This window comes from Ammospiza nelsoni, chromosome 10 (genome assembly GCF_027579445.1).
Source record: "Ammospiza nelsoni isolate bAmmNel1 chromosome 10, bAmmNel1.pri, whole genome shotgun sequence".
Classification (NCBI taxonomy): Eukaryota; Metazoa; Chordata; class Aves; order Passeriformes; family Passerellidae; genus Ammospiza; species Ammospiza nelsoni.
Genome location: NC_080642.1, coordinates 19,694,790 through 19,721,163, shown reverse-complemented (window position 1 = coordinate 19,721,163; position 26,374 = coordinate 19,694,790). Strand labels below are relative to the sequence as shown.

The following is a 26,374-nucleotide window of genomic DNA, read 5'->3' as shown; positions in this document are numbered from 1 at the left end:
TGCCTTCTGTCAAGCTTGAGCTAAAAGGCTTCATATCTTACAAGTTTACACAACCTGCAATGTGAGCTTTTTGCTTCTAACCCTTCCAAATAAATGAGAAGCAACTGCTGCAAAACAACACTGTGCACCTGGTAACCTGTCCCAAAAGCCCTTGCTGAACCTAAAAACGAAAAAACATTTCTTTCCTGAACCAAACCAACTGTTACAGCAGTAAAGAAAGAAAATTATCAGAAATGTTCATCTGGGGAAAATCCCTTAGCAGTAGCTTGGCCTCCAGACAGACACTGCAGCCACTGAATACAGCCAATGGCAGCAACAGACTGGGGCAAAGGGAAGCAGGGAAGAGCCTGACTATCCATGAGCTCTTTAGGAAGAGCTGTCACAGCTGATGCCTTTGGTGAGGTTTCCAGAGGAAACCTGCCTGCTCCAGAAGCAGCTCTGCAGTGTCTGACCCCACAGCTTTACTGCACAAGCTCAGCCCCTCACTGCATCCCCACAACTTTCACCCCACAAACTCAGGCAGTCCAAAGCACCCAGGAGGTCTCTAAGCACAGCAGTGCAGAGGGACACAGAAAGGATGCAGTGGGACTGCCTTAATCCACTTCTCTGTCTTCTCCCTCCTGGGAGTGTCCAGGACTGCTGAAGGCAGGACTGCCAGGCTGGAGGGAGCTGGTCCTATCCCCCTGTCTGGAATCAGTGCACCCTTCAGAGTCCACTCCCCAGCAAAACCTTTGGTGCTTGGGTTTGTATCCCCTCCCAGGTGTGAACAACCTGCAAACATGGTGCTGCTCAGACAGCCCTTGAGGAGACAGAACTGCCACAAGGCATGTGGTTATGAGGGCAGAAAAGAACCCTTGTGTGCCTGAAGAGAACAGAGTTTATTTTTTAAAGATAAACATCAATGAACAATTGCTGTGAGATGATGGGAAAAATTTAAAGTGGCACTGATGACAAACTCCACTTTCTGCCATAGAATCACCAGGAAATCCTCTCCAGACATTGCTGGTTTTGCCTGAAGAGGCTGATCTGCTGCATTCATAGCTCAGCAAATGACAGCTGTCCTAAGAGCTGAAATTACAGCTTCACTCCAGTAAAGTAAAGTATTATTTACTGTTCCAAGTCTTTTGAATGTCTGAGAGCAGGATTAACACAATGGAAAAGGACAAAAGCCCACAGCAGCCATTAGGCTGCTAAACCTCCTGCTTTACCAGTCCTGAAGATACCAAAATGAATCAGAGAGCTGGTCTCAGTGACAGTACCTAAAAAAAGGTGACCCACAGAGCCCATCACCTGCCCAGCAGCCTCTGGGGGACCAGGGATGCAGCAGGGGAAGGAAGCAGACACAAGAAGCAGCACACCAGCTGCAGCCTACCCACCCTGGAGCCCCAGCTGCTCTGATGAGGGTGCAATGAGTCAGGCCTGCTCAGAGCCAGCACAACCATCCCCACCAGTCCCACAGCTCTGCCAGTGCCTCTGGAGAGGGGCTGTGAGCTCAGGGAGCCACATGCCAGGCAGCAGCATTCCCAGGGTTTCTTTGTGCATTACCTTTTGAATCACTCTCCCTCCTGGTCCATTTTCTCATTAGTCATGCACTACTTGCAGATGCTGGTAGAAACTAAAGTACTCTGGATGTGCCCATTAGCTTTTTGTCTGCCTCACAGGATACAGATTCTGCGGTCATTTTCTGCTAAGGAGTGCTGTCTGTAAGGCTTGTTTTACAGACAGAATTATTTTCCTGGCTCATCTCCAGATCACCCTGGTGGGAACTGACAGTACCTTATAGGAACTAGAAATATTACAGATTCCCCACATCTACTGACTGGACAATCATTTCAGACATCTTCATCCCCTGAAGCTGACAGAGACTGAAAACATGGGAAAAATTATTAGTTGGAGGAGTCCAGCAGCAGCCTGTGTCTTACAGAAAAGTCATGATCCCATCATTCCCCAGGTTAGCAGTGCCAGGGCACCAGGGCTGAATGCACTCATCAGTGTGAGGAGCTGGATCCCAGAGCCTGTGAGGTCAGTGATGTCCATACCCTCCCTTGCTGCTGCTGCATGCTCAGGAGATGGAACACTGGCTAATGGATCCCTCTCCTGACTGCCCATGACCCCCTGAGCAGGCACCATTACCCAAAGAGCAGCACTTGAAACCAGGAAGGCCAGGAAGGCAGCCTGACTCTGAGAGGCACTTACACTGATGTGGGAGAGCTCTGAGCTGACATCAGAGCTATCTCAACAGCTGTGACTCAGCACTGGACACTTGTGCTTTGGAAAAGCAGCCAGCACATCCAAGAGCCATCAGCAGGAGCTGAGGGACTGTGGGTGCAGGATATACCCTACCTACCTCTATATGGTCCAAAGCTTTCTGCCACACCAGCTGCTTCTCCTCTGCACTGTAGCCAGGCATGGACAGGATGTTGTGGATGTAGTTGAAAACTTCTTCCTGTAAGGCACAAACCCATAAATGCTGCAGTGTGCTCTGCAGCACCACTGACAGCACTGGCTTTTGGAAACCAGGGTGCTTCCAGCTGCCTTGGCATGACCTCAGGGCTAGTCCTCTCCAAGTAGTCAGGATGAGTTATCTGCAGGGAGGCTCTATGTCCCTAAAAAGTTCCTGAAGGAAAAGAGAGCCAGGGGGAACCTGACGCTAATGTGTTAAACACTGAGGTCAAAGAGAATTGTTCTTCCCCTATCAGAAATGTCTCCCTCTTACCCACAGGGAAAAAGGACAGGACATCACTTGAGCTAGGAGCCCAGGGAGAGAGAACACTCTGCCAGGGGGTAGCTCAGTTTTCCCAGCACATTCCTGAGCTCCTCCCTGACAATGGCCTCTCCCCCAGGCTCTCCTGCACTGTTACCAGCTCAGGTGCTCTCCTGTGTCATGGTTTTTGGCCACTTCACTATCACAACCTCCTCTTCTGACTCCTTCACCCACACAATGTTCAGTATTGTGGGTTTATAAGGACCTGGAGAGGTCACATTTGCCAGACTCTCATCCCAACTTCTGTTGGTGGTAGGGAAGGGAACACCTCAAAAACTGTGGCAGGTGTGCATGCTGAAGGTAATGGCAGAGAGATTGTAAGGTCAGAGAGCCTGTGTCCAGGGGAAGAAAGGTGGGGACCAATGGCAGAAACAAAAAAGCACTGCAGTTAGCCACATCTGCAGTAAATCCCACCTTGCACTCAGATTTGATGTATCAGCACTAGATTTAAAAATAAAGGAAAACTCTGAAACATAAAAAAAAAAAATCATCTCCTCTCCACTAGACAGACAAACAAACAGCTCTGACTACAACTAAGAAACCTGAACTGTTGAGGGCATTTTTAAGGTGATTATGCTAGAAGAGCAAGGCAGCTGTGCCCAGTCACTGTGGCCAGCAGCACAGGCTGCATGGCCAGGAAGCAGAAAGGCAGGAGCACCAGAGTTGCTCACCTTCCTCAGGGGATCCCGCAGGTAACAGCCGATGATTTTGTCATAGCGAAGCTGCCGCTCGTACATGAACTCACAGATCTGATAGCTGAAAGGAGAGGAAACTTCCCAGGTCAGGAAAAGCACTTAACTGAGCCAGCACCACAGACAGGCAGCACTTGGAAGTGTCTCACATTGGGGTTTTCAGCACACAGGCTGGGTGGCTCCAGAGTGCTGGAGTGCCATTTGTACCAGCCTCGGGCCAACCTCAACCCATCAGGGTTGTCCATCAAGCTCCCTCTTCTGAGAAATTATCACACAGCAGAGAGAAAAGTGGAGTTACTAAGGGGAGAGGTAAGGGACAGAGGATAACAACTCTTAATGAAATCAGGTCTCACAGGTTCTGCTGTCAGAGATGATCTCTGTTTCCACAACACTCTGCTCTAAGTTAGGTCAATCCACTACACTTGATTGAAGAAATTCACTAAACATGACTCAACAATGTGTTATGACACAGCTTCCTACCTTCACATTTTAATAAACATCTTCAATATTTTGAGACTTTACATAAAATCAGATGTAACTGAGTCAAACCAAATCAAGAGTCTGACAATTAATATTACTCTATAGCTCTTTCAGCTCTGATGGAAGTGGCTGAGCTGGGGGGCCTGGCTGTCAAATTCTCTGAAGCAAGGAGAAAAAATCTGTTTATTGACTCTGAAAAATTTGATTGAGTTACTCCTTTTAGGCCACACAGAAGAACAGGCATGGCACACCCCCCACTGCTCTCCCTCTGGTCCTTTGTAGCATGGTGGATTCATTCATGTAACACCCAAACTCATGACCTGGATGAAGATTCCCTCTCTGGCTGGTTTTGCTCTGACTTGACAGACTCCTTCTGGAATCATAAAGCATCTAAAAGAGATGCTGGAAATTTTCAGCCTTTCCAGACACTGTTTTTGTATCTCCTACAAGTACCATGGGGATGGCTCCAGACCCCTTCATGCTTTTAAATCCACCTGTGGGTCTCACCCCAACCAGGCATCTCCATCTGCCAGGGGTAGAGCACTCCAATAGACAAATGTACCTCTGAACACAGCCTGGCCTCTAGGATAGGGAATGTTAAAACTCATCATTCCCACAGAGTTTCTCCTGAAGGGTTTCCACAGCTCTACCCTTCTTTTCTGAACAATGCTTTCTCTGAGAACACCCAGGAAAGAAAGTGTGGGACTAAATGTGAACATCTTAAATGAAGCATGATGTGAATGCACAGGAAAAATAACCACGAGAACAGTTACAAAGTAGAAACAAGGAAACTGGAGCCAGGAAAGATGTGTGGAAGAGATTTAAAGGCAGTTTTTATATATTGTGTCCAGTAACTCACAACTCAGCCTTCTCTGCCATTTGGATAAGGCGGCTCTCCTCAAACTGCACGATCCCTCCTGCCTGGAGCAGCTCCAAAAGGACCTGCAGGGATTGAACAGTAGTTGAACACCCAGTGCCACTACAAGTCCACTGCTCCTGCTCCATAAAACATGGTAAGAACACAGGGCTGACTTTACTGATTTGTTAATTGACTGTCCTTTAACTATGAAGGACATGGGTTATGAGAACTTTCCAGCCTCTGTTCTTGTTCCTGCAGGCAGTGCTGGCGTGGGACCCTTCCCTCCTGCTGTGCCCAGCACGGCCCAATATTCCCATGCCCATTCTCACTCCCAAGGCCAAGTTCTGCTCCACAGCCTGGCCTTGCCTGGTGCTCCAAGGAGCATCCCTGGAAGGCTCTCACCTGCTGCCTCTCGGAATGCCGGGAGTCGTCATCCGGGCTGCACAGGAACTCCAGCACCTGCCAGGGAGAGGGGGGGTGAGCCAGGCCTGGCTGGGAGCACAAACTCCCCAGCACCCTGAGCACCAGCACAGCAAACCACCACACAACAGGGCCATCTGAATGCACCTGGAACCAAACTGGGAATACTGGAATGGCAGAGAGCTGCTGAGAGACTGCTGAGAGGGAAACACAGGACTCTGCACCGGGATCTAGAACCAAACTTTAGGGAACTTGGGGAACCCCAAGTTTCTGCTTCAGACTACACACCAAACAGCTGGCATCACTACACCGACCCACTCTCCTGGACTGTGCCATCTCATCAGGAAAACAGGAAATTATGTAATTCATAACATTTCATATATGTGGAATAAAAGTGTTTAATCCAAATCTGTTTAGCTACCACAGAGTTCTTCTTAATTAGGACCAAGGACACAATATATTCTAATTCATTGTTATTAGTGCTCATACATCCCTATTATCATCAGTCAGTGAAGCATCCTCCTCACTCCCAGGAATTTCTGTGACTTAAGCTGGGATACAAAGTTAACTCATGCAAGCTTTGGGCATAAATTGGGGTAAATTCCTTTTTCAAACAGCAGAGAAGGTAGTGGCCAGCTGAACTAAAAATTATCAACTACACTTATGTGCTCTGTAAGCTCACTAATGTAATTTTAGTTGATACCCCTTATGCCAGCTTGGGTTGGAAGGGACCTTAAAGCTCATCCAGCTCCACCTCTCTGCCATGGGCAGGGACACCTTCCACTAGACCAGATTGCCCAGAGCATCATCCAGCCTGGCCTTGAACACTTCCTAGGATGCAATGCTGTTTGTCCCACAGCTCCAGCCAAGCTGAAACACTGTGTACTGTGCTTCCATGGTCTGTCCTACTCTGCTCCTGGGAAACCACAGCAACAGTCCAGCAAGAGGCCACCTGGTTACAAGGCACCAGTTCCTCCAGACCTGCTCCAGCCTACAGCACTGAGCACGCTTTCTGCAGAGGTGCATCCTGCCTGGAATGTCACACACACATCAGGAATACTTGCCTGGTCAAACAGTGTCCTGTTGACAAACAAGGTGTTGTTGGGCTTGGCGAGCTGCCGGGCAAGGAAGGTAAAGAGACAGCCAACCTGTGATGGGGTGAAGTCAGAATTCTCCACCATGACCTGAGAAATGTTGGAGACAAAAGGGAAAAATAAACCCTCAAGGAGTTGATTCTGCAGCTGCCTTTGAGAGAGTAACTGGGACAAAAAGAAATCCCTGTGAGCCATTGTGTGTCCTCCTACCCCAGACACCTCCTGGTGTCAGTCCATCCTGAAGGTCAAATCCAAGTCCCCTTCCCCAGCATTCAGCTGTGTCACCTGAAGACACAGGCAGTGGATGTGTCCTTGCTAAAGCACTTCTGTCCCAAAGCTGAAGAGGCTCCACCTCTCTTCCCTCTACTCAAGGGAAGAATTCTTGCATGTCTCTGTTTTTCAGGTGTGAAGAGGCTCCAAACCCACATTTATCTCTGCCTCTGTAACCTGTGTTGCTCATGGGACATGGAACAGCTTCTGAGCAGAGAAATGCTGTCACATGGTTACAGTACAATTATTATAGGAGCAAACAACCCCAAACACCTCATTTCAAGCCCCATTTCACCACTTAACTGTGGCATGCAAAGAACTACTCTAATAGCTAAGAAACAACTGCAGGTTTGGGAAAAGGTTTTTCTCATATTATGTTAGCATTAGTCTAACAATATTTAGAGAAACTTGTGACTGTGCTGACCTGAAATTACAGAAAAAAGGAATATCTAAGAGTCACTACAGAAGGGATTAGAAATCCAACAAGTGCTTTTGACCTGTCTGGTGTAAAAACCATGAGCCTGATGTGTCCTGACTTGGTGTCTCCTGCTTCAAAAAATCCTAAATCCCAAGTGAAAGTGAAAGTGAAATGCCCCTGTTTGGAGAGTCCCCTCTAAGAGCAGTGTGTTTAAGCTGGGAGGAAATCCATCACCTGGACATTTCTGTCAGCTAAGACCTAAGAACTGCTGCAGCAAAGCCCATGGAACAGCTCACAGTTTAGCATCTCACTCACTCGGAGCTGGGGGGAGTCAACGGATTTCCTCAAGTGACCCAGAGTTCCAGACCCCAAGAGATGCTAATGCTTTTGTGACACAAGAGAGGCAGGCAGGGCAGACACATTAGAGAATCAAGCAGAGCTCTGCTTGAGACACCAGCTAATGCAATCATTCTTTTTCAGTTTTCATTTTCTGTCAGAAAAGGCTATTTCTTACAGGAGCCTAGTCAGAACAACACTACCTAACACCATTAAATATTATCCACTGAAATATCTGGAGTGTTTTATTAATTTTAGCTTTGTTTTTGACAAACTGGGTCCTTTCCAGGCTATGTGAAGATAAACATACTGCATCCCTGGAATAGAGCAACTTCCCAGAGGCTGCAGACCAGCCACATAGATGATTAATTTGCCAAAGTTTTGATCTGCATTAGCAGAATGTCTGTGTTCACCAAACTATTTCAAAAGCAGAGCTACTTCCTAGGAGTTTTCTTTATTGCTTATGACAAATGTAAATCGAAAGCTTCAAGAGTTTTAAACTTTTAGATAAAAGGACAGCAGATTCCAGACCAAAGGACTGACAGTTTTCTTAACACCACATTGTTTGCCTGAAGATGCAATGCTGCAGCCCTTCTCAAGCTGCCCTCCTGCCATGACAGGAACACATCCCCAGCAGCTGTGGAACATGGCTGCAGTGTGCCACCTCCTGCTAACAGCAGCTCAGGACACAAAGCCGAAGGGCTGAGCCAGCACAGGGCTAAAACACCCTCAGAGCTGCTCACAAAACCCCTCCCAGTGGCATTGTCTCAGCCCACTGCAGCAGCACTGCCACCCAAGTCACTCACTGTGCCCTTGTCTCATCTATCAGTGATGACAGGGAAATGCTACTTATGGTATGTTTATACATAAACAGCTTCCAAGTGGAGTCACTCATGATTAATGGTGACAGCTTGGAGGGGAAAGCAAACAGTGCTTGGCAGTGAGAGCTTTTAATGGGAACATCCCTTGTTGGGAACAGGGGCTGGGGGTGACAAGTGATTTCCAGAGAACCAGGCTGATAAGTGACATTCCTCTTCTCTCCTAAACTAAAGATAGGCCTGTCATCCTGGAAATGCTGCATCCCAAACATAGCATTGGCAGGCACAGGGAGCAGGGATTCAGCAGAAAAGCAGTGGCACCCTGCCAAGCACAGCTTACCTGGGACCTTTTTCATGCTCAGAAGCAATCAGGGAGGAGATTCAATGAGAAGCAGATCAAAATAAGCTTAACAGTGCAGAGATGAGAAAATTGACAAAGCACCATCCAGGTGAAATCACAGGAAAGGAGACCTCTCTGTCAGCACATTTAAATTGCACGAATCATCACTTCTGAGTACCCAGCCTACAGCTTTGGCTGAGGTGCATCCATGCTCCTGTCCAGCACCTGTGTCAGCCAGGGCAGGACTGGAAACACCTCCTCCAGATTGCAGGCTGAACTGCAGAGCACTGCATGCCATCAGTCAGATACAAACAGCTCATTCTTAGGCACACTCACTTTCAGAAGAATGTCCACAATTCTCTGTTGATACTCCACAGCTTGCTTGTCATTCTTGAAGTCTTCAAAAGTCTGCAAGAGGCAAAGCACTGACACCTTGAGCAGACTGTCTCATAATAACAGCAAACACAAAGCAGCAGCCACATCACAAAGCAGCCAGTGTTGGTTTAAGTCCTTTCTCCGCATATCCCTAAACAGCAGGTTCCAAGACATAATTTGCTCTTTTGTAACTACCAAAATGATTTTTACACATTCAGGTAGAATTAATGGGTCCAAATAGACATAAGAAGTTCTAGAGATTTGGAAAGTAAGAAAGACAGACGTCCATGCAGGAGATGGAGACAGGCACTAGAACACTCTTTACAAATATATTGTTCTTGTTTTTCCTCTGTTTTAAAGACAGCCTCCATTGCCAGAACTTGCACTGTGTAATGTCATGTTCATCACTCTGTATTTAATGCCACAAAGGACTACTGTGATTCCCTCTGATATCTTACAGAAAAAGCACCAGAACTGTTCCTTCCCCGAGCCAGGAACTCCTGGTTTAGCTAAAGCACAGATTTATTGACAGGAACCTCAGTGATGATGGGAGAACTGGCAGAGCATTTTCCTCTCAGAAAGCCAGGGTCTCTTACCAGAGCCAGCACGTTGAGGAACTCCCGTGTGTCGAAGTGCAGCAGGGTGCGAACGTAGGGATACACCTCCTCATCCACTGAGCCCTCAGCTGAGTGCAGCCTGATCAGGAACTCAAACACCTGACAGGACAAGGCAAGCAAGGACAGCAGGTTTCCTATGGATTTCAGATAAATAGGAGCACAAGTGTGTGGGAAAGCAGCACTGTTATCTGCTTTGTACTTGAGCTTTAAAGCCCCTTAGGAGTCCATCGGTTCTTATTTGAGTGGTGTTTTCTGTTGCTTGTCATCCCCTCCTAAGACTCACCAACCAATTTAAGATCAATCAAAACTTAAGATCAAACAAAAATAAAGGCTTATTTATACTTGCAGATAGAAGTGTGTGAAATTAGAAAACTCCCTCTCCCCCTTCCTGGCAGCTTTCCTGGGAAGCTGTGCAACTCCTCCTTATCCAGGGCACAGCTCCTCTCCTTGTCAGCAGCTCACTTGGGAACAGCCAGTCAATCTGCCCCCTCACTGTGAGGCACAAAGCTTTTGGCACTGCAAAGACTGACTGAGGTGCTTTTCAACTCTTATCTCTTCCACTGACTTTGCAGTTCATGAAATTTGAGGGCATCTTCCAAAATAAACTCCTTTTAGTGAGCCCCTGTTTAGACTGTCCCAGGGAACCCAGAGGGCAGGGCCAGCTGCAGGAGTCTGAGCCAGGCTCACAGCAGAGCTGGCTGCCAGCAGCAAGGGAGCAGGTGGCTCCAGGCTGGAGCAGCACACAGGAATATGTGTCTGGTACACACTGGGATCCCATGGAAAACTGACAGGCCATGTGCTCTCCCAGCCACCCTCTGTAAGTGTCATGTTCCCCCATTTACTCCTGCTCTGAGCTCATTTCTGGCAGCACAGTGGCAGTGAATCCAGCAGGATTTAGCAGCTTGCCTGTCAGATCCACACCTCCCCTGCTGACCTCTGGCAGCTGGGAATGCTTAAGAAAATAAAACAAACCCACCAGACACAAAGGTGTTACTTAAACCCAGCTCTCAGGAACACCACCAGGAACCACAGAAAGGAGAGGCTGAAGGCTCTTCCTGGGGCTGCTGCTGCTGACTGGGCTCCTGCTTCCCCTCAGAGCCTGAGCAGGAGGCAACAACCCTGGGAGAGGGCAACAGCCAGTGCTTGGCCCAGCAAAGTGGAGAGGGCTGGTGAGCACAGCTGCTGAGGAAAGAGGCTGCAGGAACCCAGAGCTACCACGTACATAGAGCTACAAGTTCTGGACTAGGAAACAAAATCCATACACAGAAAAAATCACAAACAAAAACCCACTCCACATTCAAAAACCGGCTGTTCCATTGTACTGTAAAGAGGAAGTGCAAAATAAAAAGCACTTCCTTCTCACTGGAACCCTGAAACTGAAATGAAATGCTAAAACACCAAAAAATATTTATTGTAATGCTAGCCAGAAACTTAGGAAGTTTTGTGAGCACAAAAAGCAATGATAAGTAACATCCTGTTTCAAGAAATTGTCAGATTAGTCCAAAGGAGTCAAAAGCCTTCAAGAAACCCACAACCAAGAGCTACTTAGAGACATTTCTCCCCAGAGTCAATCCAGTGTTAGTTGCATTTAAAACAGGGAAGACCCTTCCATATTTGACACATGAAGTTTACAGAGAAGAAACAGCTACAGATTTCTGGTAACTCTGTGGTAAAGAGCAAGGCAAAAAACCCCAATCACTGAGAACTCTCTGTTCCCATCCCTCAATTTAAAACTGAAAGAAAAATATTACATTTAAATGTTCAGATTGCAACAACTGCTTGATTTAATCAGTTAAAAACTAATTTTGTAATTACAGCAGGATACACATATCACAAAGATACAGTTATCAGACTGACAATAATTTTCCCATGGAAACCCATGGAATAAGATATATGCAGCTTTTTCTAAAAACCTCATGCAGGAAAGTTGCCTTCCAAGAGGTTTCTCACCTGATTTTTCACCAGAGGTACCAGATCCTCAGGAATATCACCCAATGGGTATGCACGGCCTGCCAAGCAGCAGCTACAGAAAAGAGGGGAAAGGCATTTTAGTACAGCTGACATTACAGACATTGAGAAGTGTTCATTTTTTGACTTAATTTTCATGATACCCTTAACACAAGGCAAACTAATTTATTTTGTAACTCATGAAAGCAAGAAGCATCCCAGGCAGCCCTGCTGGGCCAATGCACTGTATGAATCTGCAGTCATTCCACAGCAGGAAAATAATGGGAAAGCTCAGTGTCTCGCCCAAAATTTTCGATTTTAGGAGCCTGGAGTAATGCAGAAGGTAACTTCACAATCTTGCACAGACTCCAGAAAGGGGATTCACTAATGAATCCCTCCTGTGCAAGCTCCTGCAAATGACAGGGAAGCCAGCAAGGAAGAGCTGAGCTATACCAAAAGGCAGGGCAGAACATGGCCTGCTACAAAACACAAGGCTACTGAGCCCTTGGTCAAGAAGCTCTGTGTCTCACACAAAACAAAACCAAATAGTGAAATTAAAAACCTGCATCAGCAGTAACTTGAGCTCTAAGCCTCCAACTTGATCCCTCCTACTCATGCACACCACATGCAACAGGAAGGGATTTTAAATTTAAGTGAGCTGTAGTAGGTACCACTGCTATTTTACACAATCTCTCAGAACCTGAAGCTCCCAATAAGGTTCTGCAACTACAGCAAGTTTAAAATCTGGTGCCACCACTAGACAACACCTCACACTTTCTGAAGGACCTTACCTGATGTACACAAGCAGTTTGTTGCCCATCACCACCTGCTCATCTACAAAACAAAAATTATTCATCACCCTTTCTTCACCAGACAAGAGGCAGAGATGCAGTTCTTCTCCCACAAAAACAGAGTTTATCACACAAAGTAGAGCAGCTTTACAAACAGTACTAGAACACTCCTCTGTTCTCCAAGCCCCTTATATTGGGTATGCATTCCCTTTTGCATCTCTTCGTTGGAAGTGACTAGGGATATTCAAAACACCAAGTATCAAAAGTGGAAACCTTAAAAGGGAAAGCATTCTGTACCTGTGAGAGACTTTCCAGCATTCAGTGGAGGAGCAATGACTTTGAACAGCTTCTGTAACAAGAAAAAAGGCAGTGCTCAAGCAGCTGGAAAAGCTCAAAGCAAAGAACCTGTGTGGTTTCAAAGCAGAGATCAGTGGGGTGTCTTCCCACAGAAACTCTTTATCACCATGTCTTCTAATTAACAGGCAGAGAGGACTCCAAGACACTGCAAAAGATGCTTTTTACAGCTAATGTTATGAAAAAACAGCTTTCATTCCATTATCTCTAACTCTAAGCACAGGCCACACTAAAGCAAAGCAATGTTCAGCAGTCCCAGAGGTCAGTCAGAGCATAACCCAACAGCTCCACATCCTGTTCCTGTATATCCTGGAACAAACACTTCCACCACTCAGCAGGGTCCCCAGAGCCTAGTTTGGGCATGTAGAATGAGGATTTGTCTAAACACTTGCCTCCAGAAAGCGAAGTTATTTATACTCACAGAGCTACTACTCAGTTTTCATAGTCCTTTTCAAAATTATGACCACCTAAAGAGCCTCCTTCCTTAGAAAAAGCAAATGAGATTACAGCTGCTAAAACTTAGGCAGGTGAAGATTTTCCCATTCTAATGGTCCCAGTTCTCTGCTTCAGCGCTACTGAGAAAAGCACCAGCAGTGCTTCCATGGTGAAACACATTGGGGTTATAGAGCCATTGGCACATCCCCAGAATAACTAGCAGAACCAACAGGGCCTTCAGAGAGCCTTGCAGCGAGTCCTGTGCTTCCTGCTGAAGGTTCCAAGTGCTCAGAACAAGGCCTGCCTCAAGCAAGGGCTGTTTCTGGCCTTTTGTATGAATTGTGCACATGCAGACTCCTTAAATAAGCATGTTATTATCTTCTGCTGCTTTTCCTTTTTATTTTATTAACATAACTGTATTTCCTGCCCTAATTCTGCAGAGGATTTGTGCCTCAGCAGGGAATTTGGTGTTCTAAGCACAGTAATTACAAATCACTTCTCTCCCATACTGCATCCAGTGAAATAAACTGCACATATCACACGATTCCCCCCTTGAAATGGAAATGAGCAAGAAGGCAGAACACAGAGAATAAAATAAGGCTTTGGGTTTGAAATGCTGTTTCTCAGGAAGAATGTGTGCAGAACATCCCAGCAGATGCAGGAGCAGCTCTCCTACCTCCATGGGGCTGATGAAGTCGTTCATGCCGCTGTTGTAGACGTAGATCATGGCATCGTACAGGCGGTTCTCCCAGCACAGCAGAACCACCTGCGAGGCACCAAAGCACAGAGCAGCTACACAGCTGCTCCCAGCTTTCCCACTGCCCAGGCCCTGTCCTTGCACTTCCATCATCCAAGAGTACAACTTAAAGCAGAATGAGAATGTTCACTTTCAGAACCACTCTCTCTGAAAACCCCAAACTCCCCAAAGGAGTGTTCAACTTAGCAAGCATGGAATCTCACTGTCTAGAGTCTAACATTCATATGAGGTTAAAGAATAAATTTTAAAAATCAAGTTATTCAAAAACCTTGCTTGCAGTAGTTTGGTTGGGTTAGTGAATCATAACATCAAGTTTCCAAGCACTTCACCCTTGAAATGGAAAGCCATGGCATCAGAAACAGGACTGCTGAGCAGGAACGCCTCCCTGCTCCACTAACTGCTGTGCAGAATCAAGTACCCAAGCTGACAAACACAAGTCCAGTCTTCTGAGCTCCTGCAGCCTTTGATGCCAGGTAAGGTACTCAGAATGGGAAAGAGTGACTGGGATAACCCTGAAGGATTTTCCAACATATTCAGCTGCTGATGCATTAACCTATGCCAGGGACAAAAAGTGGGGGAACAAAACACAGCCACAGTGTACAATTCCCAACTCCCTGAATTTGATCCCAGGGACACAGGGAAACCCCACATACCATGCTACACTTAGAAGCACAAGATGCTGTAACTGCTGATTTATTCAGAGGAGCTCAATATGCAACACAACCACTCACCTGCTGGATGTCTAAACTGGTGATATCCATATGCACAATGCAGGCTTCCAAGTTTTCCAGCCTATTCTTGTCTTGGAAGTGAAGCAGCAAGTCTTTCATCACTTGAGCTGTGATTCCCATCAGCTTATCACTCAAGATATATGGCTCCAAGCACTCCAGAAAGATGCCTTTGGCTACAGAGTTCTCACTCATCTTGTCATATATCTGGTTAAATAACAGATCCCTAGGAGGAAGAAATTTAGTTATCAAATAATTTTATTAAAATCTCCTTGCTTATCTATTTTCCTAGGGCTCCAAATTAAACTCCATTTTCTCTGTATTTCCCAGGCTCAGGAACTGAATGCCCTGTTCAGCTCCTGTAGTGGGGCATAAATTAGCTATGGATGTTGCAGCAAAAAAAGTGCTGCTAGAAGGGAAGCAATGAGAATGACAGAAAAATCTCTCAAGGCAGGTTCTTGGTTCAAAGCAACTTTTCTTCCTCAACACATCACTGCAAATTTAAGAGACGGTTTTGGGTGAGCAGTGAGTTCCTGACTTCAGTATTGGTTTTTAGGCACTCCTCTGAACTGTGATGTGACATGTGCCATGGCATGATGTGATACAATTCCTCTACACCATGTGGTGTCACAGGACACAGCACTGGGGGCTACCTGGGGTGTGCCCTGGGGACAGGCCAGCATGGCCAGACTTACATGCGCTGCAGCAGGAGACAGTAATCCACGATGACAGGCACCACATCCTGGGGAGCAAACACAACAACGTTGTAGGGACTGACTGGCAAAAATCCTGCCAAGCAGCACATCCTGCAAAGCATGAAAGGCAGCCTGGCCAACACAGAGCAGAAACAATGAGGTATCTGACTCAGCTGGTGGCTGGCACAGTTACAGGTTTTCCATATGCTGATGCATATGGAAAAAAAGCTCTGCTGACACTCCTGCAGAGCACAGAGAGCACACGGGTTCTGCTCTGCCACCCACGATACCCAAGTCTGATTTTGTGAGGGCATACAACAGGTGAGAGCTGAGCTGAATCACAGCAAGGTTTTTTCAAAAATACACAAGTAATGTTTGTAGCAAAACAAAGTTAATTAAAAAAGCCAAAGGATTTCTACAAGAGTCCTCTGAACCACCATACCTGAAAGTGCTGCTCCATAACCTGGATTTTTCCTTGGTCAGGACATTTCTTCAGAGTCCGATCGGTGTAATGGAGAAGGATTTCTACCATCTGAGTTACAACAAATAAGAAAAGTCATTCAAATCCTCTACTGAGGATAGGATTGCTTGGTAGCACATTTCAGACTGGCTTGGGGCTTGGCAGCACTGTAAGCTCTGCTGTCCCATTTTGGGTATGAAGTGCTGTGGACAGGAAGAAGAGGGCTGCAAGAGATGGTGGTGTGACAATGGCACAGAAGTGCCCAGAGGGATACTGAAAGCCCACACCAACTTTAACTGACCACAGAGCTGGGCAGCCAGCCCAAGAGCCAGTTCTAAGGCTGGTGAACACACCTGAAGCACAAGGCTCATCTGGGCCATAACTTTACCCAAAGCTTAAGTTAAAGTATATTACACAGCAAAACATAGATACCTGCAAATGTAATAACAAGAACACAGCACAGCTAAATAATTATTGCAGTAAGTGTGTACTTTAAACACACCCCTCCCAGAAGCAAGTTCCTGTAAAAGCTGAACTGGATCAGTTGAAGAGTTATTCCATGTGCACAGAAACACAGAGCAGCTTCCATCCTCTGCGTCAGCAAGTCACATACTGATGGACATGTGCCAAACAAAGGTCAGGCAACTCCAGAGTTACCTACACAAAAGGTTTCTCTTCACTGTGAGGGGACCAGAGATCTCCAGGCCTGGAGGAGAATGTCTCCTTTTGGATTGCTAATGCTGCAGATTTTACCCTCACCTCTACCCAAATGGTATTTCCAAGTTTTTTCTAAAATTCTGCTCCCAATTTCAGCAAGAGAGGAACATGTACATGTTCTAGAGTTAGTTGGATTAACTCAGAGAGGACAGAAACTGCTCCTTTCAGGAACACAGTATCACAGCACACATGAAAATCCAGTTGGGAAGAGCTCAGGGACTCACTCTGTCAGCAATGACTGCTTTCCTCTTGCTCGTGTCCCCAGTCAAGCCTACAAAGAATGAGGCAATGAGGTGAAAACCAAAGCTTTTCTCGTCTAAGCTACCAGCAGAAATAAAAAAAACTCCACAGTTCAGATGCTAACACAACTACCCAGGAGATGTAGAGGTCAGGATATGTAAATACACAGTTTTGTGTTCTACTTTTAGCCCCCTCTTCTTCTAAAAGGTTTGTTCTCCTCACTTAAAGACTGTTCCAGCACAGGAATGGCAAGAACAGTTCTGAGTGCTGTTTAAAACTGAGAGAACAATTAATGGAGAGCTGTCAAAGACTGCACATGAGGGTAATTGCTGGAGGAGGTCTTGATGCAAATAAGCTGAATAAAGTGCACTAAAAGGGGAAAATATAAATGCCAAATCAAAAAGACAGTTTTTCATTATTCAAAGCATTACAATCTGCTTTATTGTGCTATATCCATGCACTAAAACAAAACACATCTTCATATACCAGCAATTTCACAGCAGGATCCTGTCCTGGGAACCTGCATCCCACTGTCAAAGCCATCAGAAGTTACTTGCTGTAAAATCAACGTGTCCAGTACAAATCTGACCACACAAGTGGCAGTATCTGGCATAATTAACATATTTCTCAAGCAACCTCCTCTGTAGGAAATGTGGTGCCAAAAGCCAGCATGATTCTTTCAGTTCCTTGTACAGTCAGGGGAGAGACCTGGATCAAAGCACCTGCTTGGCAGAGCTGACAGAGAATCACACTGGAAGATACCTGTGGGTCATGCATGGCCTTCAGGAATATTTTAGCAGGTTGGATATTCAATATCTCGGTCTACCTCCTTCAAGGCAAAGTGACAAAAGCGTGGAGTCACACCCAGATCAAGCCTGACTTTCATTTGAGTTGGTAAAAGGACTATAGCTTAAAAAATAAAAAAATCAAACTATTCCATATAAAGGTTGCTTCTGCCAAACTCAAAGCAACACATCCTATTTTCTCTTCTTAATTCAATTCAAAACTGTTTTCTTCCCCTAAAAAAGTGATTCCTGGATGTGCAGATATTTAAAACCACCCCCAGAGGTTTCAGTTAGAAGCAAACAAGTCCAAACTTACCTACAACAGCCTTTGCTTTACCTTCATAGAAGGACCAAGCAAGAGCCAGGGCATCTGTGAGACGTTCTTGTTTCAGAAGGTGGTCAACTCTCTAAAACAACAAGGAATACTGGACCTCAGAGCCACAGAAAAGATGATTCCCTCCCCTTTAAGACTGGCATTTCCCAGTAGTGGGTCATGGCTCCTGACAGCAAGGCAACACAACACCTCAGAAGCTCTCACCACACTGCAGTGAAGGACAGGATCTCAAAGAGATTCTCTCAAATGGACATTTTCTGCTGGACTAGGAAATGTCAGGCCCCACACATCAAGTCCCTCTGGGGGGACATTTTAAGTCAAATGCTTGATGGATGAAGACCCCCAGCATTACTGACTGCCTGATAAACAAAGGATAAAAATTTTCCACTCCCCATCTTTGCCTAACCACTTGGAGCACAACAGCCTGGAGTGAAAAACTCTGCCATGCTTTCAGCAAAGCAGGTACTCATCCTACCCCCTATTTTCTCCTGAGCTCACAGTCAGCAAGGACTGAAGTAGATCACAAGTATTTTCTGCTTTAAGGAACCATTAACACCTAAGGCCAAGCACTACTGGCCTTGGTATGATAGGTGAGTGTCAAAGAACTGTTGGAGAGAAGAAAGATTGCAGGTCTCAGCCCAGCATTCTGTCCTGCAGCAAGAACTCTCAGTTTCACCCTAACCACCACACACTCAATTCAAACTCTCAGTTAAGTCCCCTGTGATACAGGCACAACTGCAACACAGTAGAAACCACATAGTAATTTAGAAAGGGACTGTCTCAGAGCACAAACTGTGTTTGACTTTGGAGTTCCAGGAAAATCTGTACCTGAAATCATGGATGAGAACAAGACTCTTCATTACAGCTCACTAAACCAAATTCAGTGGTGAATGGCAGGAGACAAAACTAGCAGAGAGAAGCAGCCATAGTAACTAAAATCTCAACAGAGCTCAACTGTTCATATCCTATAAAAGGCCCTGATACAATGTCATGTGAAGGAGTTTGTAATCACAGATGAGGACAACGGCCCTAAAGCAACCTAAGCAAGAGGAAAAATGGTGAAGGTCACTGCTTAAAGGAGAAATATGAGACTGCCAAGCAATGGCTACCAGATCTCCTTGGGAATCAGCCTAGAAGCTGATTCTTGATTCACTGAAGCCTTCTACATAGAGGCATAAGCTGAATTTACTACTGAAGTTTGCTGATGACCAATTGGGAGCGTGTGAGGTGAGACAGAAGAACAGAAAGACACGAGAGAGATGCCCCTGAAGCTGGAAACAGAAGAATTATGCTACTCAACAATATAAGCAACTTCCAGCAGAAATCAGTTTGGCTACAGGGCACCAGTGAATCTCCAGAGTGCCCAAGTCACTGACATCCCATAGCCAAAAGAACAGAAAAATGAGATCCAAGGATGCATGAGAAATGACACATCTAGCAGAGACTGTGAAGAAGGGGTGACACTGTACATTGCACTTGTAAGACCTTACCCAGAGCAATATGTGGCAAACTGTTTGCCCATGCCCAAGAAACTGAGCACACAGGACACACAGCAAACAGGGACTACAAATAAAGAAAGGAATGGAAAGTAATCTCAAGAGAGAGCTGAAAGAGCTCTGCTTAGCCTTGCAAAACAAAGCCTGGGAGAAAACATGCACACACTGAATAAACATACTGCAAAGTGGTGATGCAGAAAGGAAAACAGCTGTTTGAGTCAAGGGAAAAGTACAACACAGGAACAGATCGAAATAGATCACTAAGAACTTTAGTGTGGGCATTGATGGGGTTTCAGCTGTCAGGGAAATGATGTCAAAAAAAAAATCTTCAACCAACAAGGACCTAAAATCCTATGGATTTCTAGGTAGTCTTTCATGGATTTTATGATGCAGCTCCTGCAGTAGCTGGAGACAAACCCCAGTGAAGCAGATTCTCTTTCACTCCTGGATGTTTGTGCGGCAGACACGAGCTTGCACACAGCTTGTGGAAGACTTCATCACACACTCAGGTGAGTCAAGCACTGCACTAACAGAAGCTGACATACAGCAAGGCATGATGCCTTGTTTGGGAGAACATGGTCTCATTCAGCCTGGAAATTCAGGCAAGCAATTTTCCAGTGTCCCCATGAAAATCAGTGTATCCACAGCACTGGCTTTGTGCAGCAATCAGGAGTCCTGAACACAGTGCCCAGAAAATGCTCCACAAATGCTCCCTCCCTCCTTTGAGCTAGATTTAAGCAATTCAAGCCTAAGTTGAAGAGTGTCCCTCTCAACATACCTCTCTCCAGCTTCTCAATGTCATGACATGAACAGACTAGGAACGAAAAAGAGAAATTGAAAGTTATTTACTGGCAGTTGCTCATGCAGCCTGTAGTACCCCAGAGACTCACCACAGCACACCAGTACAGATGACTAAAAAAAGCATCCCTCAAGCAGTACAAATTGGAGCCCAGTTTTAGTTGCTGTCTTATTTTTTTCTGCTTATTCCCTAGCACATTTATAACAGAGACAGAGCAGCTGAGGGCAGAGGCCATCTCAGTAAAGTAAGGCTAAGTTTACCCTGGAGCAGACTGAATCAGGATATTGTGAAACTATGACAATGTCTCACTCAGCCCATACCCTGGCTAAAAACAAATTACTGCACATTTCCTTCACCCTCCAACATAAGTGCACAAAGAACCTTTTCCCAAAGCACATCTCCACAGAAGACAAATTGCCCTTTTCTAGAAGAGCTACCATCAACAGTGAATGCCCTGTATTTTTACTGAAAAATTCCCCCCACTTACCTTAGTTCCAAGGTAAAAGACCTGACCACCACAGCTGCTGATGGACTGGTAACAAGCTTTCTCTCCAACCAGTGCCTACAGGGAGAAAAGACACACGCAAGTGAAACTGCATTTTGGGTTTTTTTAAGATTTCCCAAACAACATAAACAGACTTCCAAGATCCTTTGCAATGCAGAAATCAAAATAAGGGTGGAGAAAGAACACCAAAAATTTCTGGGCAGTAGCAAGTCAAAGAGCTCTGCTGTCACTCCCTCCTGCTTGTGAACTCAGCTTCAAGTCCTGCTGAGCTCTAGCTACCCAAAAATGATGAAGTAGGGCTCTGACTCTACCCTCAGGTGCCAAAAAGGTAATGGGGGGCCCTTTCCTTGCCACCTGCTTCTTCACATATCTTCCTCAAGAGCAAATGTGTAGGGCACACAGATGGGAAGACAACTGTTCAAGTGAGAGTTGCTACAACAGCAGTTTGACTGCCAGTAACCAGTGCTCCAGTCTGTGGTGTATTAAGTTGAAAATCCTCTTAAAGAATAAAGCACATCAGCTTTTGTCCTAGACAGAGTATTCCAAAGCCTGGTAAAGGAGGAGCAGTTCCTACAACCTTCAATGCACCAAAGGAAACAAGAGCTGTCTGTTAGCTGCCCACATCACCACCATGTCTGACTTCTGAGATGCTCCCAAAAGGCTTTTTCCCTCCAGGCTTCCACTTGGGCCCTACATCAAACACAGCTGCAAACACAAGGAGGCCACCAGTGCCTACCAAGGCCTCGCTGACATTGCCCCCTGTGGCCAGGGACTTGAAGTGGCTGCTGTTGTAGACCAGCTGAACCTCTGAGATCTCGATGGTCTCCAGCTCCTCCTGGGTCTGACGGTCTATGACGTGCAGCTTCTCCACACTGTCCAGCAGCACCGCTGTCCGTGAGTTGATCCACTGCAAAAGCACCAAATTCCACATCTCAGCAATGCATTCTCCATTACAGCCAAGGAAACAGGCTCTGGCCATATCCCTGAGCACCCCTACTGGGAATTCTGGGACAGCCAGTAGCTTATCTACTACACATGGCTGTCACGGACACATTTTATGAAAAATCCTTTTGTTAGGATTTTTTCTCCTGAGAAGCTGAGAGGCCTCAGGAACAAAATGTAAACAATAATTATCTGCTGCTGTGGAATGCAACAGGTGCATCTTTGATTAGTCTCATGTGGTTGTTTTTAATTAATAGCCAATCACAGTCCAGCTATCTCAGACTCTCTGGTCAGTTACAAGATTTTATTATCATTCCATTCGTTCCTTTCCTTGCTAGCCTTCTGATGAAATCCTTTCTTCTATTCTTTTACTATAGTTTTAATATAATATATATCATAAAATAATAAATCAGCCTTCTGAAACATGGAGTCAAGTTTCTCATCCCTTCCTTCATCCTGGGACCCTGTGAACACCACCACAACATGGCCACTTCACAACTGCATACATGCATGACTTCAAAGGCAGAGATAATGAGGGTCCTTCTGCACAGAAATTACATGGAATCCTCAAAGAAAACAGCTGTAGACAGATGGCAATCCACCAGAGCCCTTGTCCCCTTGGCACACAGTTTATGCTACAGCACACTTTCTATGCAGAGGTGTCAAAGCCAAGACAACTCCACCACTGTTCACAGGTGGTTACCACACTGTGCTGGTTTTCCACAGTCCCAAGTGTAAGGACATTTTCAGTTAGCTATCACCAGAAAAACACAGCCAAGAGCACAGAACTAAGGGCTACTGAGATACATTTACAAGAAAACTAGTGCAAAAAAATTTAACCCTTCTGCAGTCCTGAGACTTACAGTAAAGTTGATGAGATCATAGTGCAGATGAAGCTGCCTCTGCTTTGTGACATGTATTGCACCACTATCATCTCTCTTGACCTGAAAGAGAAAACAAACAAGGCTGACTTAGACTCAGACTTCCTTGAGCTCAGCCTCTCAGTTCCCACAGGGCACCACAGTGACTCCAGGAATCTTGAGCTCCCCCATACAAGCATCTCAGCAAGCAAAGTTTAAGCCATGCATCCTTTTCTTTCTCCCCAGTTTTACCAAGAGAGATGAGAAAGAGGATTCAATCCAGACAACCAGATGTCTGGGTGCTTAAACAAAGCTCAAGGTCCAACATGATAGCAGAGTTGGAGAACAAACTTAGCACTCCAAAGCCAAAATGCCAGATTTTCAGAAGCCTTGCTCTCATACTGAAATCAGCATAAAATTGTCTCCAAACAATCGTATCTGCATGTGTAACTGCTGCAGATCTAAACAGCATGAGCACCATGCCCACAAGTTAGACATCAACAGGACTGAAAGATCTTTTCTTAGTGTTTTACACAGGTTTTTTCCAGACCCATGTTTTAAAGCAAAAACTAAGATGGTCTCAAATTCACATGCCCCAGAAAACAATCCACACACTTATATCTCCAGTAGAAGCACACTGCAAGTCAGTACTTCTGGAACAGGTAAATCCCATGCCTCCAGGCAAGGCACCACTGCAGCTGAAGAGCAGTGACCACCAGGCTGGTTTTCCCAGGCCAGTGGGAAGCTGCAGTTGTTCCAGCATGCTCAGCTATCACACTGTCACTGAGCTAGAGGCTCAATCCCTGACTGTGACCACCTGAAAGCAGCAGAGAACAGCCAAGGCTCACCAGAAGGAAGTACACGACATCTCCTCGACAGAAGGCAAGCATGGGGTTCACCGAGTTCTGCACAGCCACAAAGTGCCACGCCAGCAGGGGGACACTTGAAGGGTCCATCTGTCACACACAAAGCACAGCCACTGGTTAAGGCACACCCTCAGCTCCAGGACGTGGCTCATCAGCTGCTTCTCACTTCTGCCTGTGTTTGGTACACACAGGGGCTGCAAAGCAAACTCCTCTTTGGTCCAGTCACACTCTTGGAGCTCTTGGCAAAGTGGACACCCACACAGAACTCCACTGGTGTCTGAGCTACTCAGGGTAGATCCAATCCCACATGGATACATGAACTACAACAAGCTGCAGCTTGATATCCCCCTTGTCTCCATTTTCCTAACATAACCCATCCCACATCTGCCCCCAGCTGCTTTTACAAGAGGAATTAGGCCATTCACCAGTGAAAGTGAATATTCAAGAGTTTAGAAAACTAACTGTTTAATGGTCAAATTCCTCTTGGTTCCTGTCCCTGTAATTAAGGGGCCTGTTTTATGGTTCTAATAGAAAACAGTGGCCCCAGTCCAAGGTGATTGTAGCCATAATCAGGTAACATTTCATCTGTGGATGCATACACACTGCAGCAGGAAAGAGAAGAAGCTGAGGGACTCCCTCCTGCTTATTTGAGAAAATCAGCATCTTCACAGAGGTACAGCTGGAAGCAGCTTTTTCACCTCCTCTCTGCAACAACCTCCACACATTAGACCCAAAGATTATGAATGCTATTTCACAGTGTTGTGGAAAGCAGTGGTACCAAACACCTGCTCCTGATCTCAATCCTTTCCTCCAAGAAAATGTTTGTACATAACCCAAAAAGCACCTGTTGGCTTTATTACTCACACGGCCATAGGGAAAGGTCATCCACACTTTCAGAGATGGCTTCAGGCCAATAACCAGGATCTTCAAGGAAAAAAAAAGAAAAATAAAATATCTGAGTATGCAGCAGAGAGCTTCTCCTTTGTGATCTCTCACATCAAGCCTCCCACAAGCAGCAAGTTACCTTGGTGAGGGAGGCCATGGCCAGCAGTGAATACTGGGTGATAGGATGGTCTCTCAAATCAACCTTTGCATGTAATGGCTCAATACAGCAAACTTCCCCCTTGGAGCCACTGAAGAGACACCGAGACTCGCACGTCCTCACTCCCATAACCCTCCTGCAAAGAGCACAGATCAGCTTGGTGGCAGCCCAACAATCTCAGGAGTGATCCTTCATAACCACTCCTTCTAAAAAGTCCCTTGCAGAGCTCCAGAGACCACTTCTGACATGAAACTGGAGGCAATCCCATACAGCTGCTCAGATACAGACAAGAATTCAAGATCTTATCTGAGAATAAGATTTGGGCAATTCCTGGACTTTGTCAAATTAACTGTCAATCCTGCCTCCTCCTGAAGAGGCCAAGAGTAAAAGGAGCAGCTACTGCAGGACAGCACTCACTAATGAGCCAAGATACAATGAGAGGCAGCACTTTCATGCCAGCAACCAAGAGCCCACCAGGAAGGTCAAGTTCTGGACAATACAGCGACACCTTAACAATTAAGGCTATCCTTTGCTTATTGCACTGCCACACAGCATCTTGCCTCAGCTGAGAAATTACATTGCAGCCCTAAATTACACCTTCAACAGTCAGGCAGTAACTTTATTGGTTTCAATGGGTTTTTTTCTCCCTAGGTTTTAGAAACCATGACCCAGAATTGGTTTCTTGTACTTTCTCTGGAGAGAGTTATTGTCTTACTTAAATGACAGTTCAAACACAGAGCCTCCGCTGTCATTGCAAATTGCGAGTGTCGGATCATCTGTAAACTGAGCAGAAAACAAGATTAAAACGGCCCTAAGAAATAAACTACAACAAATGGATATAAAAACACATGCTATGGCAGTACTAACACCACACAGAGTACAAGCAGTGCACCTACAGAAAGACACCTTAAACATACCAAGTTCAGACAATCACTGGGGGTTTTTTTATTATGTGCAAAAAAAAAAAAAGCAAGATTTGTGTTTCACCTTCATTTCCCCAGCAAGCCCTGTTGCCAGATTCTGGTACCAAAACCCCACTACTTTATGCTGCAGCTCAGAACTGCAGCACATCAAAGCCTGAGCTGCCTCTAGAAGGGCTCTCAGCCTCAAACCCATGGGTTGGGGCCAGAGCTGGTGGATGGGCTGCAGCTATAGACAGACCCAAATCAGAAACATCCAGAACTTCTGAAGATACCAAGTAATTTAGAGGATCACAGTCTCCACTGGGGACACTTCTGGAAATGTTTATATCCAGAATCTGTAAGCCCACAAAATCTGAGGCTATGAGAAACAAAGCCAGGCACAAACTCAGATATGATTTCTGTGTATGACAATAACACTGTGCTGAACAAGAAGCAATAGATTATTTCTCTTTCAACCCAAAACAGTCCCAAAAAGCTATATGAAAAACTGCTTACAGAAGCTACTTTCTGAGTTCAGATTCTTTTTAAGTTGAAAGTTGGCAAGTCACGTATTCAGGTCAAAATATTGCACGTTTTACAGAAATGTGTTCTAACAACTAATTCTTCATACATTTTGGCACTGGAGAGAGGAGTTATAACAGACAACAACTGTTTGCTACAGTACAACTCACAGCCAAAACTATTATGTCAGTATACACAGTTTCATTTTAGAACAGAATTTCTGCTCATTTTTCTCATCCCTGGATACCACTGCCATAGGCAGTGTTAAATCTAAATCATGTTAAATCTAAAAGTACTACACAAGGAAAGTCACCACATCTGACTGAACAAAACTGGGATAAAAGTAGTAATTGAGTGTTTATTACCTTGATGTGCAAAATGGCTGTTCCTGGAGGGTGGGCATCTGTTATTGACCGCAGCAGCTTCCCACTGGCCAGATCCCACATGGTGATCTGCAAGCACACTGTGCTCAGTACACACTCACTGTCAAGGGGCTCTCTCCATCACCTTGTGCATTACAGTACAGCAACAAATTCCTACACTGACATTATCACCCTGGGTTAGTAGGGGTTTCATATCAAAGAGAAGTGACCTGAAATCTGTTCCTGTCCTGCTTCTCCAAGCATTTCACTTGTCTGCTTAGAGCTGACACCATGTGTTATCTCAACTCTGAATCATCTCCTTTTGGCCAGCTCTCCCCACCTGCCCAATCTC

The 26,374-nt window shown here is 45.6% G+C and overlaps 1 protein-coding gene across 2 annotated transcripts in view; it reads right to left on the bottom strand.

The window, feature by feature from the left end:
- The window catches only part of VPS8 (VPS8 subunit of CORVET complex), a 64,915-nt gene that overhangs the window by 26,403 nt on the left and 12,138 nt on the right, over positions 1-26,374 (bottom strand). For both annotated transcript variants that reach the window (XM_059479024.1, XM_059479023.1), the window contains exons 8-32: positions 26,026-26,112; positions 24,952-25,019; positions 24,219-24,372; positions 24,059-24,118; positions 23,177-23,284; positions 22,332-22,412; positions 21,263-21,433; positions 20,509-20,583; positions 20,001-20,036; positions 17,709-17,799; positions 16,592-16,638; positions 15,633-15,722; positions 15,191-15,237; positions 14,499-14,721; positions 13,687-13,776; positions 12,519-12,570; positions 12,222-12,264; positions 11,434-11,506; positions 9,463-9,582; positions 8,828-8,899; positions 6,280-6,399; positions 5,198-5,254; positions 4,796-4,878; positions 3,436-3,520; positions 2,348-2,446 (exon numbers count right to left, since the gene is read on the bottom strand). In XM_059479024.1, coding sequence (XP_059335007.1) covers positions 2,348-2,446; positions 3,436-3,520; positions 4,796-4,878; positions 5,198-5,254; positions 6,280-6,399; positions 8,828-8,899; positions 9,463-9,582; positions 11,434-11,506; positions 12,222-12,264; positions 12,519-12,570; positions 13,687-13,776; positions 14,499-14,721; positions 15,191-15,237; positions 15,633-15,722; positions 16,592-16,638; positions 17,709-17,799; positions 20,001-20,036; positions 20,509-20,583; positions 21,263-21,433; positions 22,332-22,412; positions 23,177-23,284; positions 24,059-24,118; positions 24,219-24,372; positions 24,952-25,019; positions 26,026-26,112 — 2,232 coding nt within the window. The remainder of the gene's footprint in view (positions 1-2,347; positions 2,447-3,435; positions 3,521-4,795; positions 4,879-5,197; positions 5,255-6,279; positions 6,400-8,827; positions 8,900-9,462; positions 9,583-11,433; positions 11,507-12,221; positions 12,265-12,518; positions 12,571-13,686; positions 13,777-14,498; positions 14,722-15,190; positions 15,238-15,632; positions 15,723-16,591; positions 16,639-17,708; positions 17,800-20,000; positions 20,037-20,508; positions 20,584-21,262; positions 21,434-22,331; positions 22,413-23,176; positions 23,285-24,058; positions 24,119-24,218; positions 24,373-24,951; positions 25,020-26,025; positions 26,113-26,374) is intronic.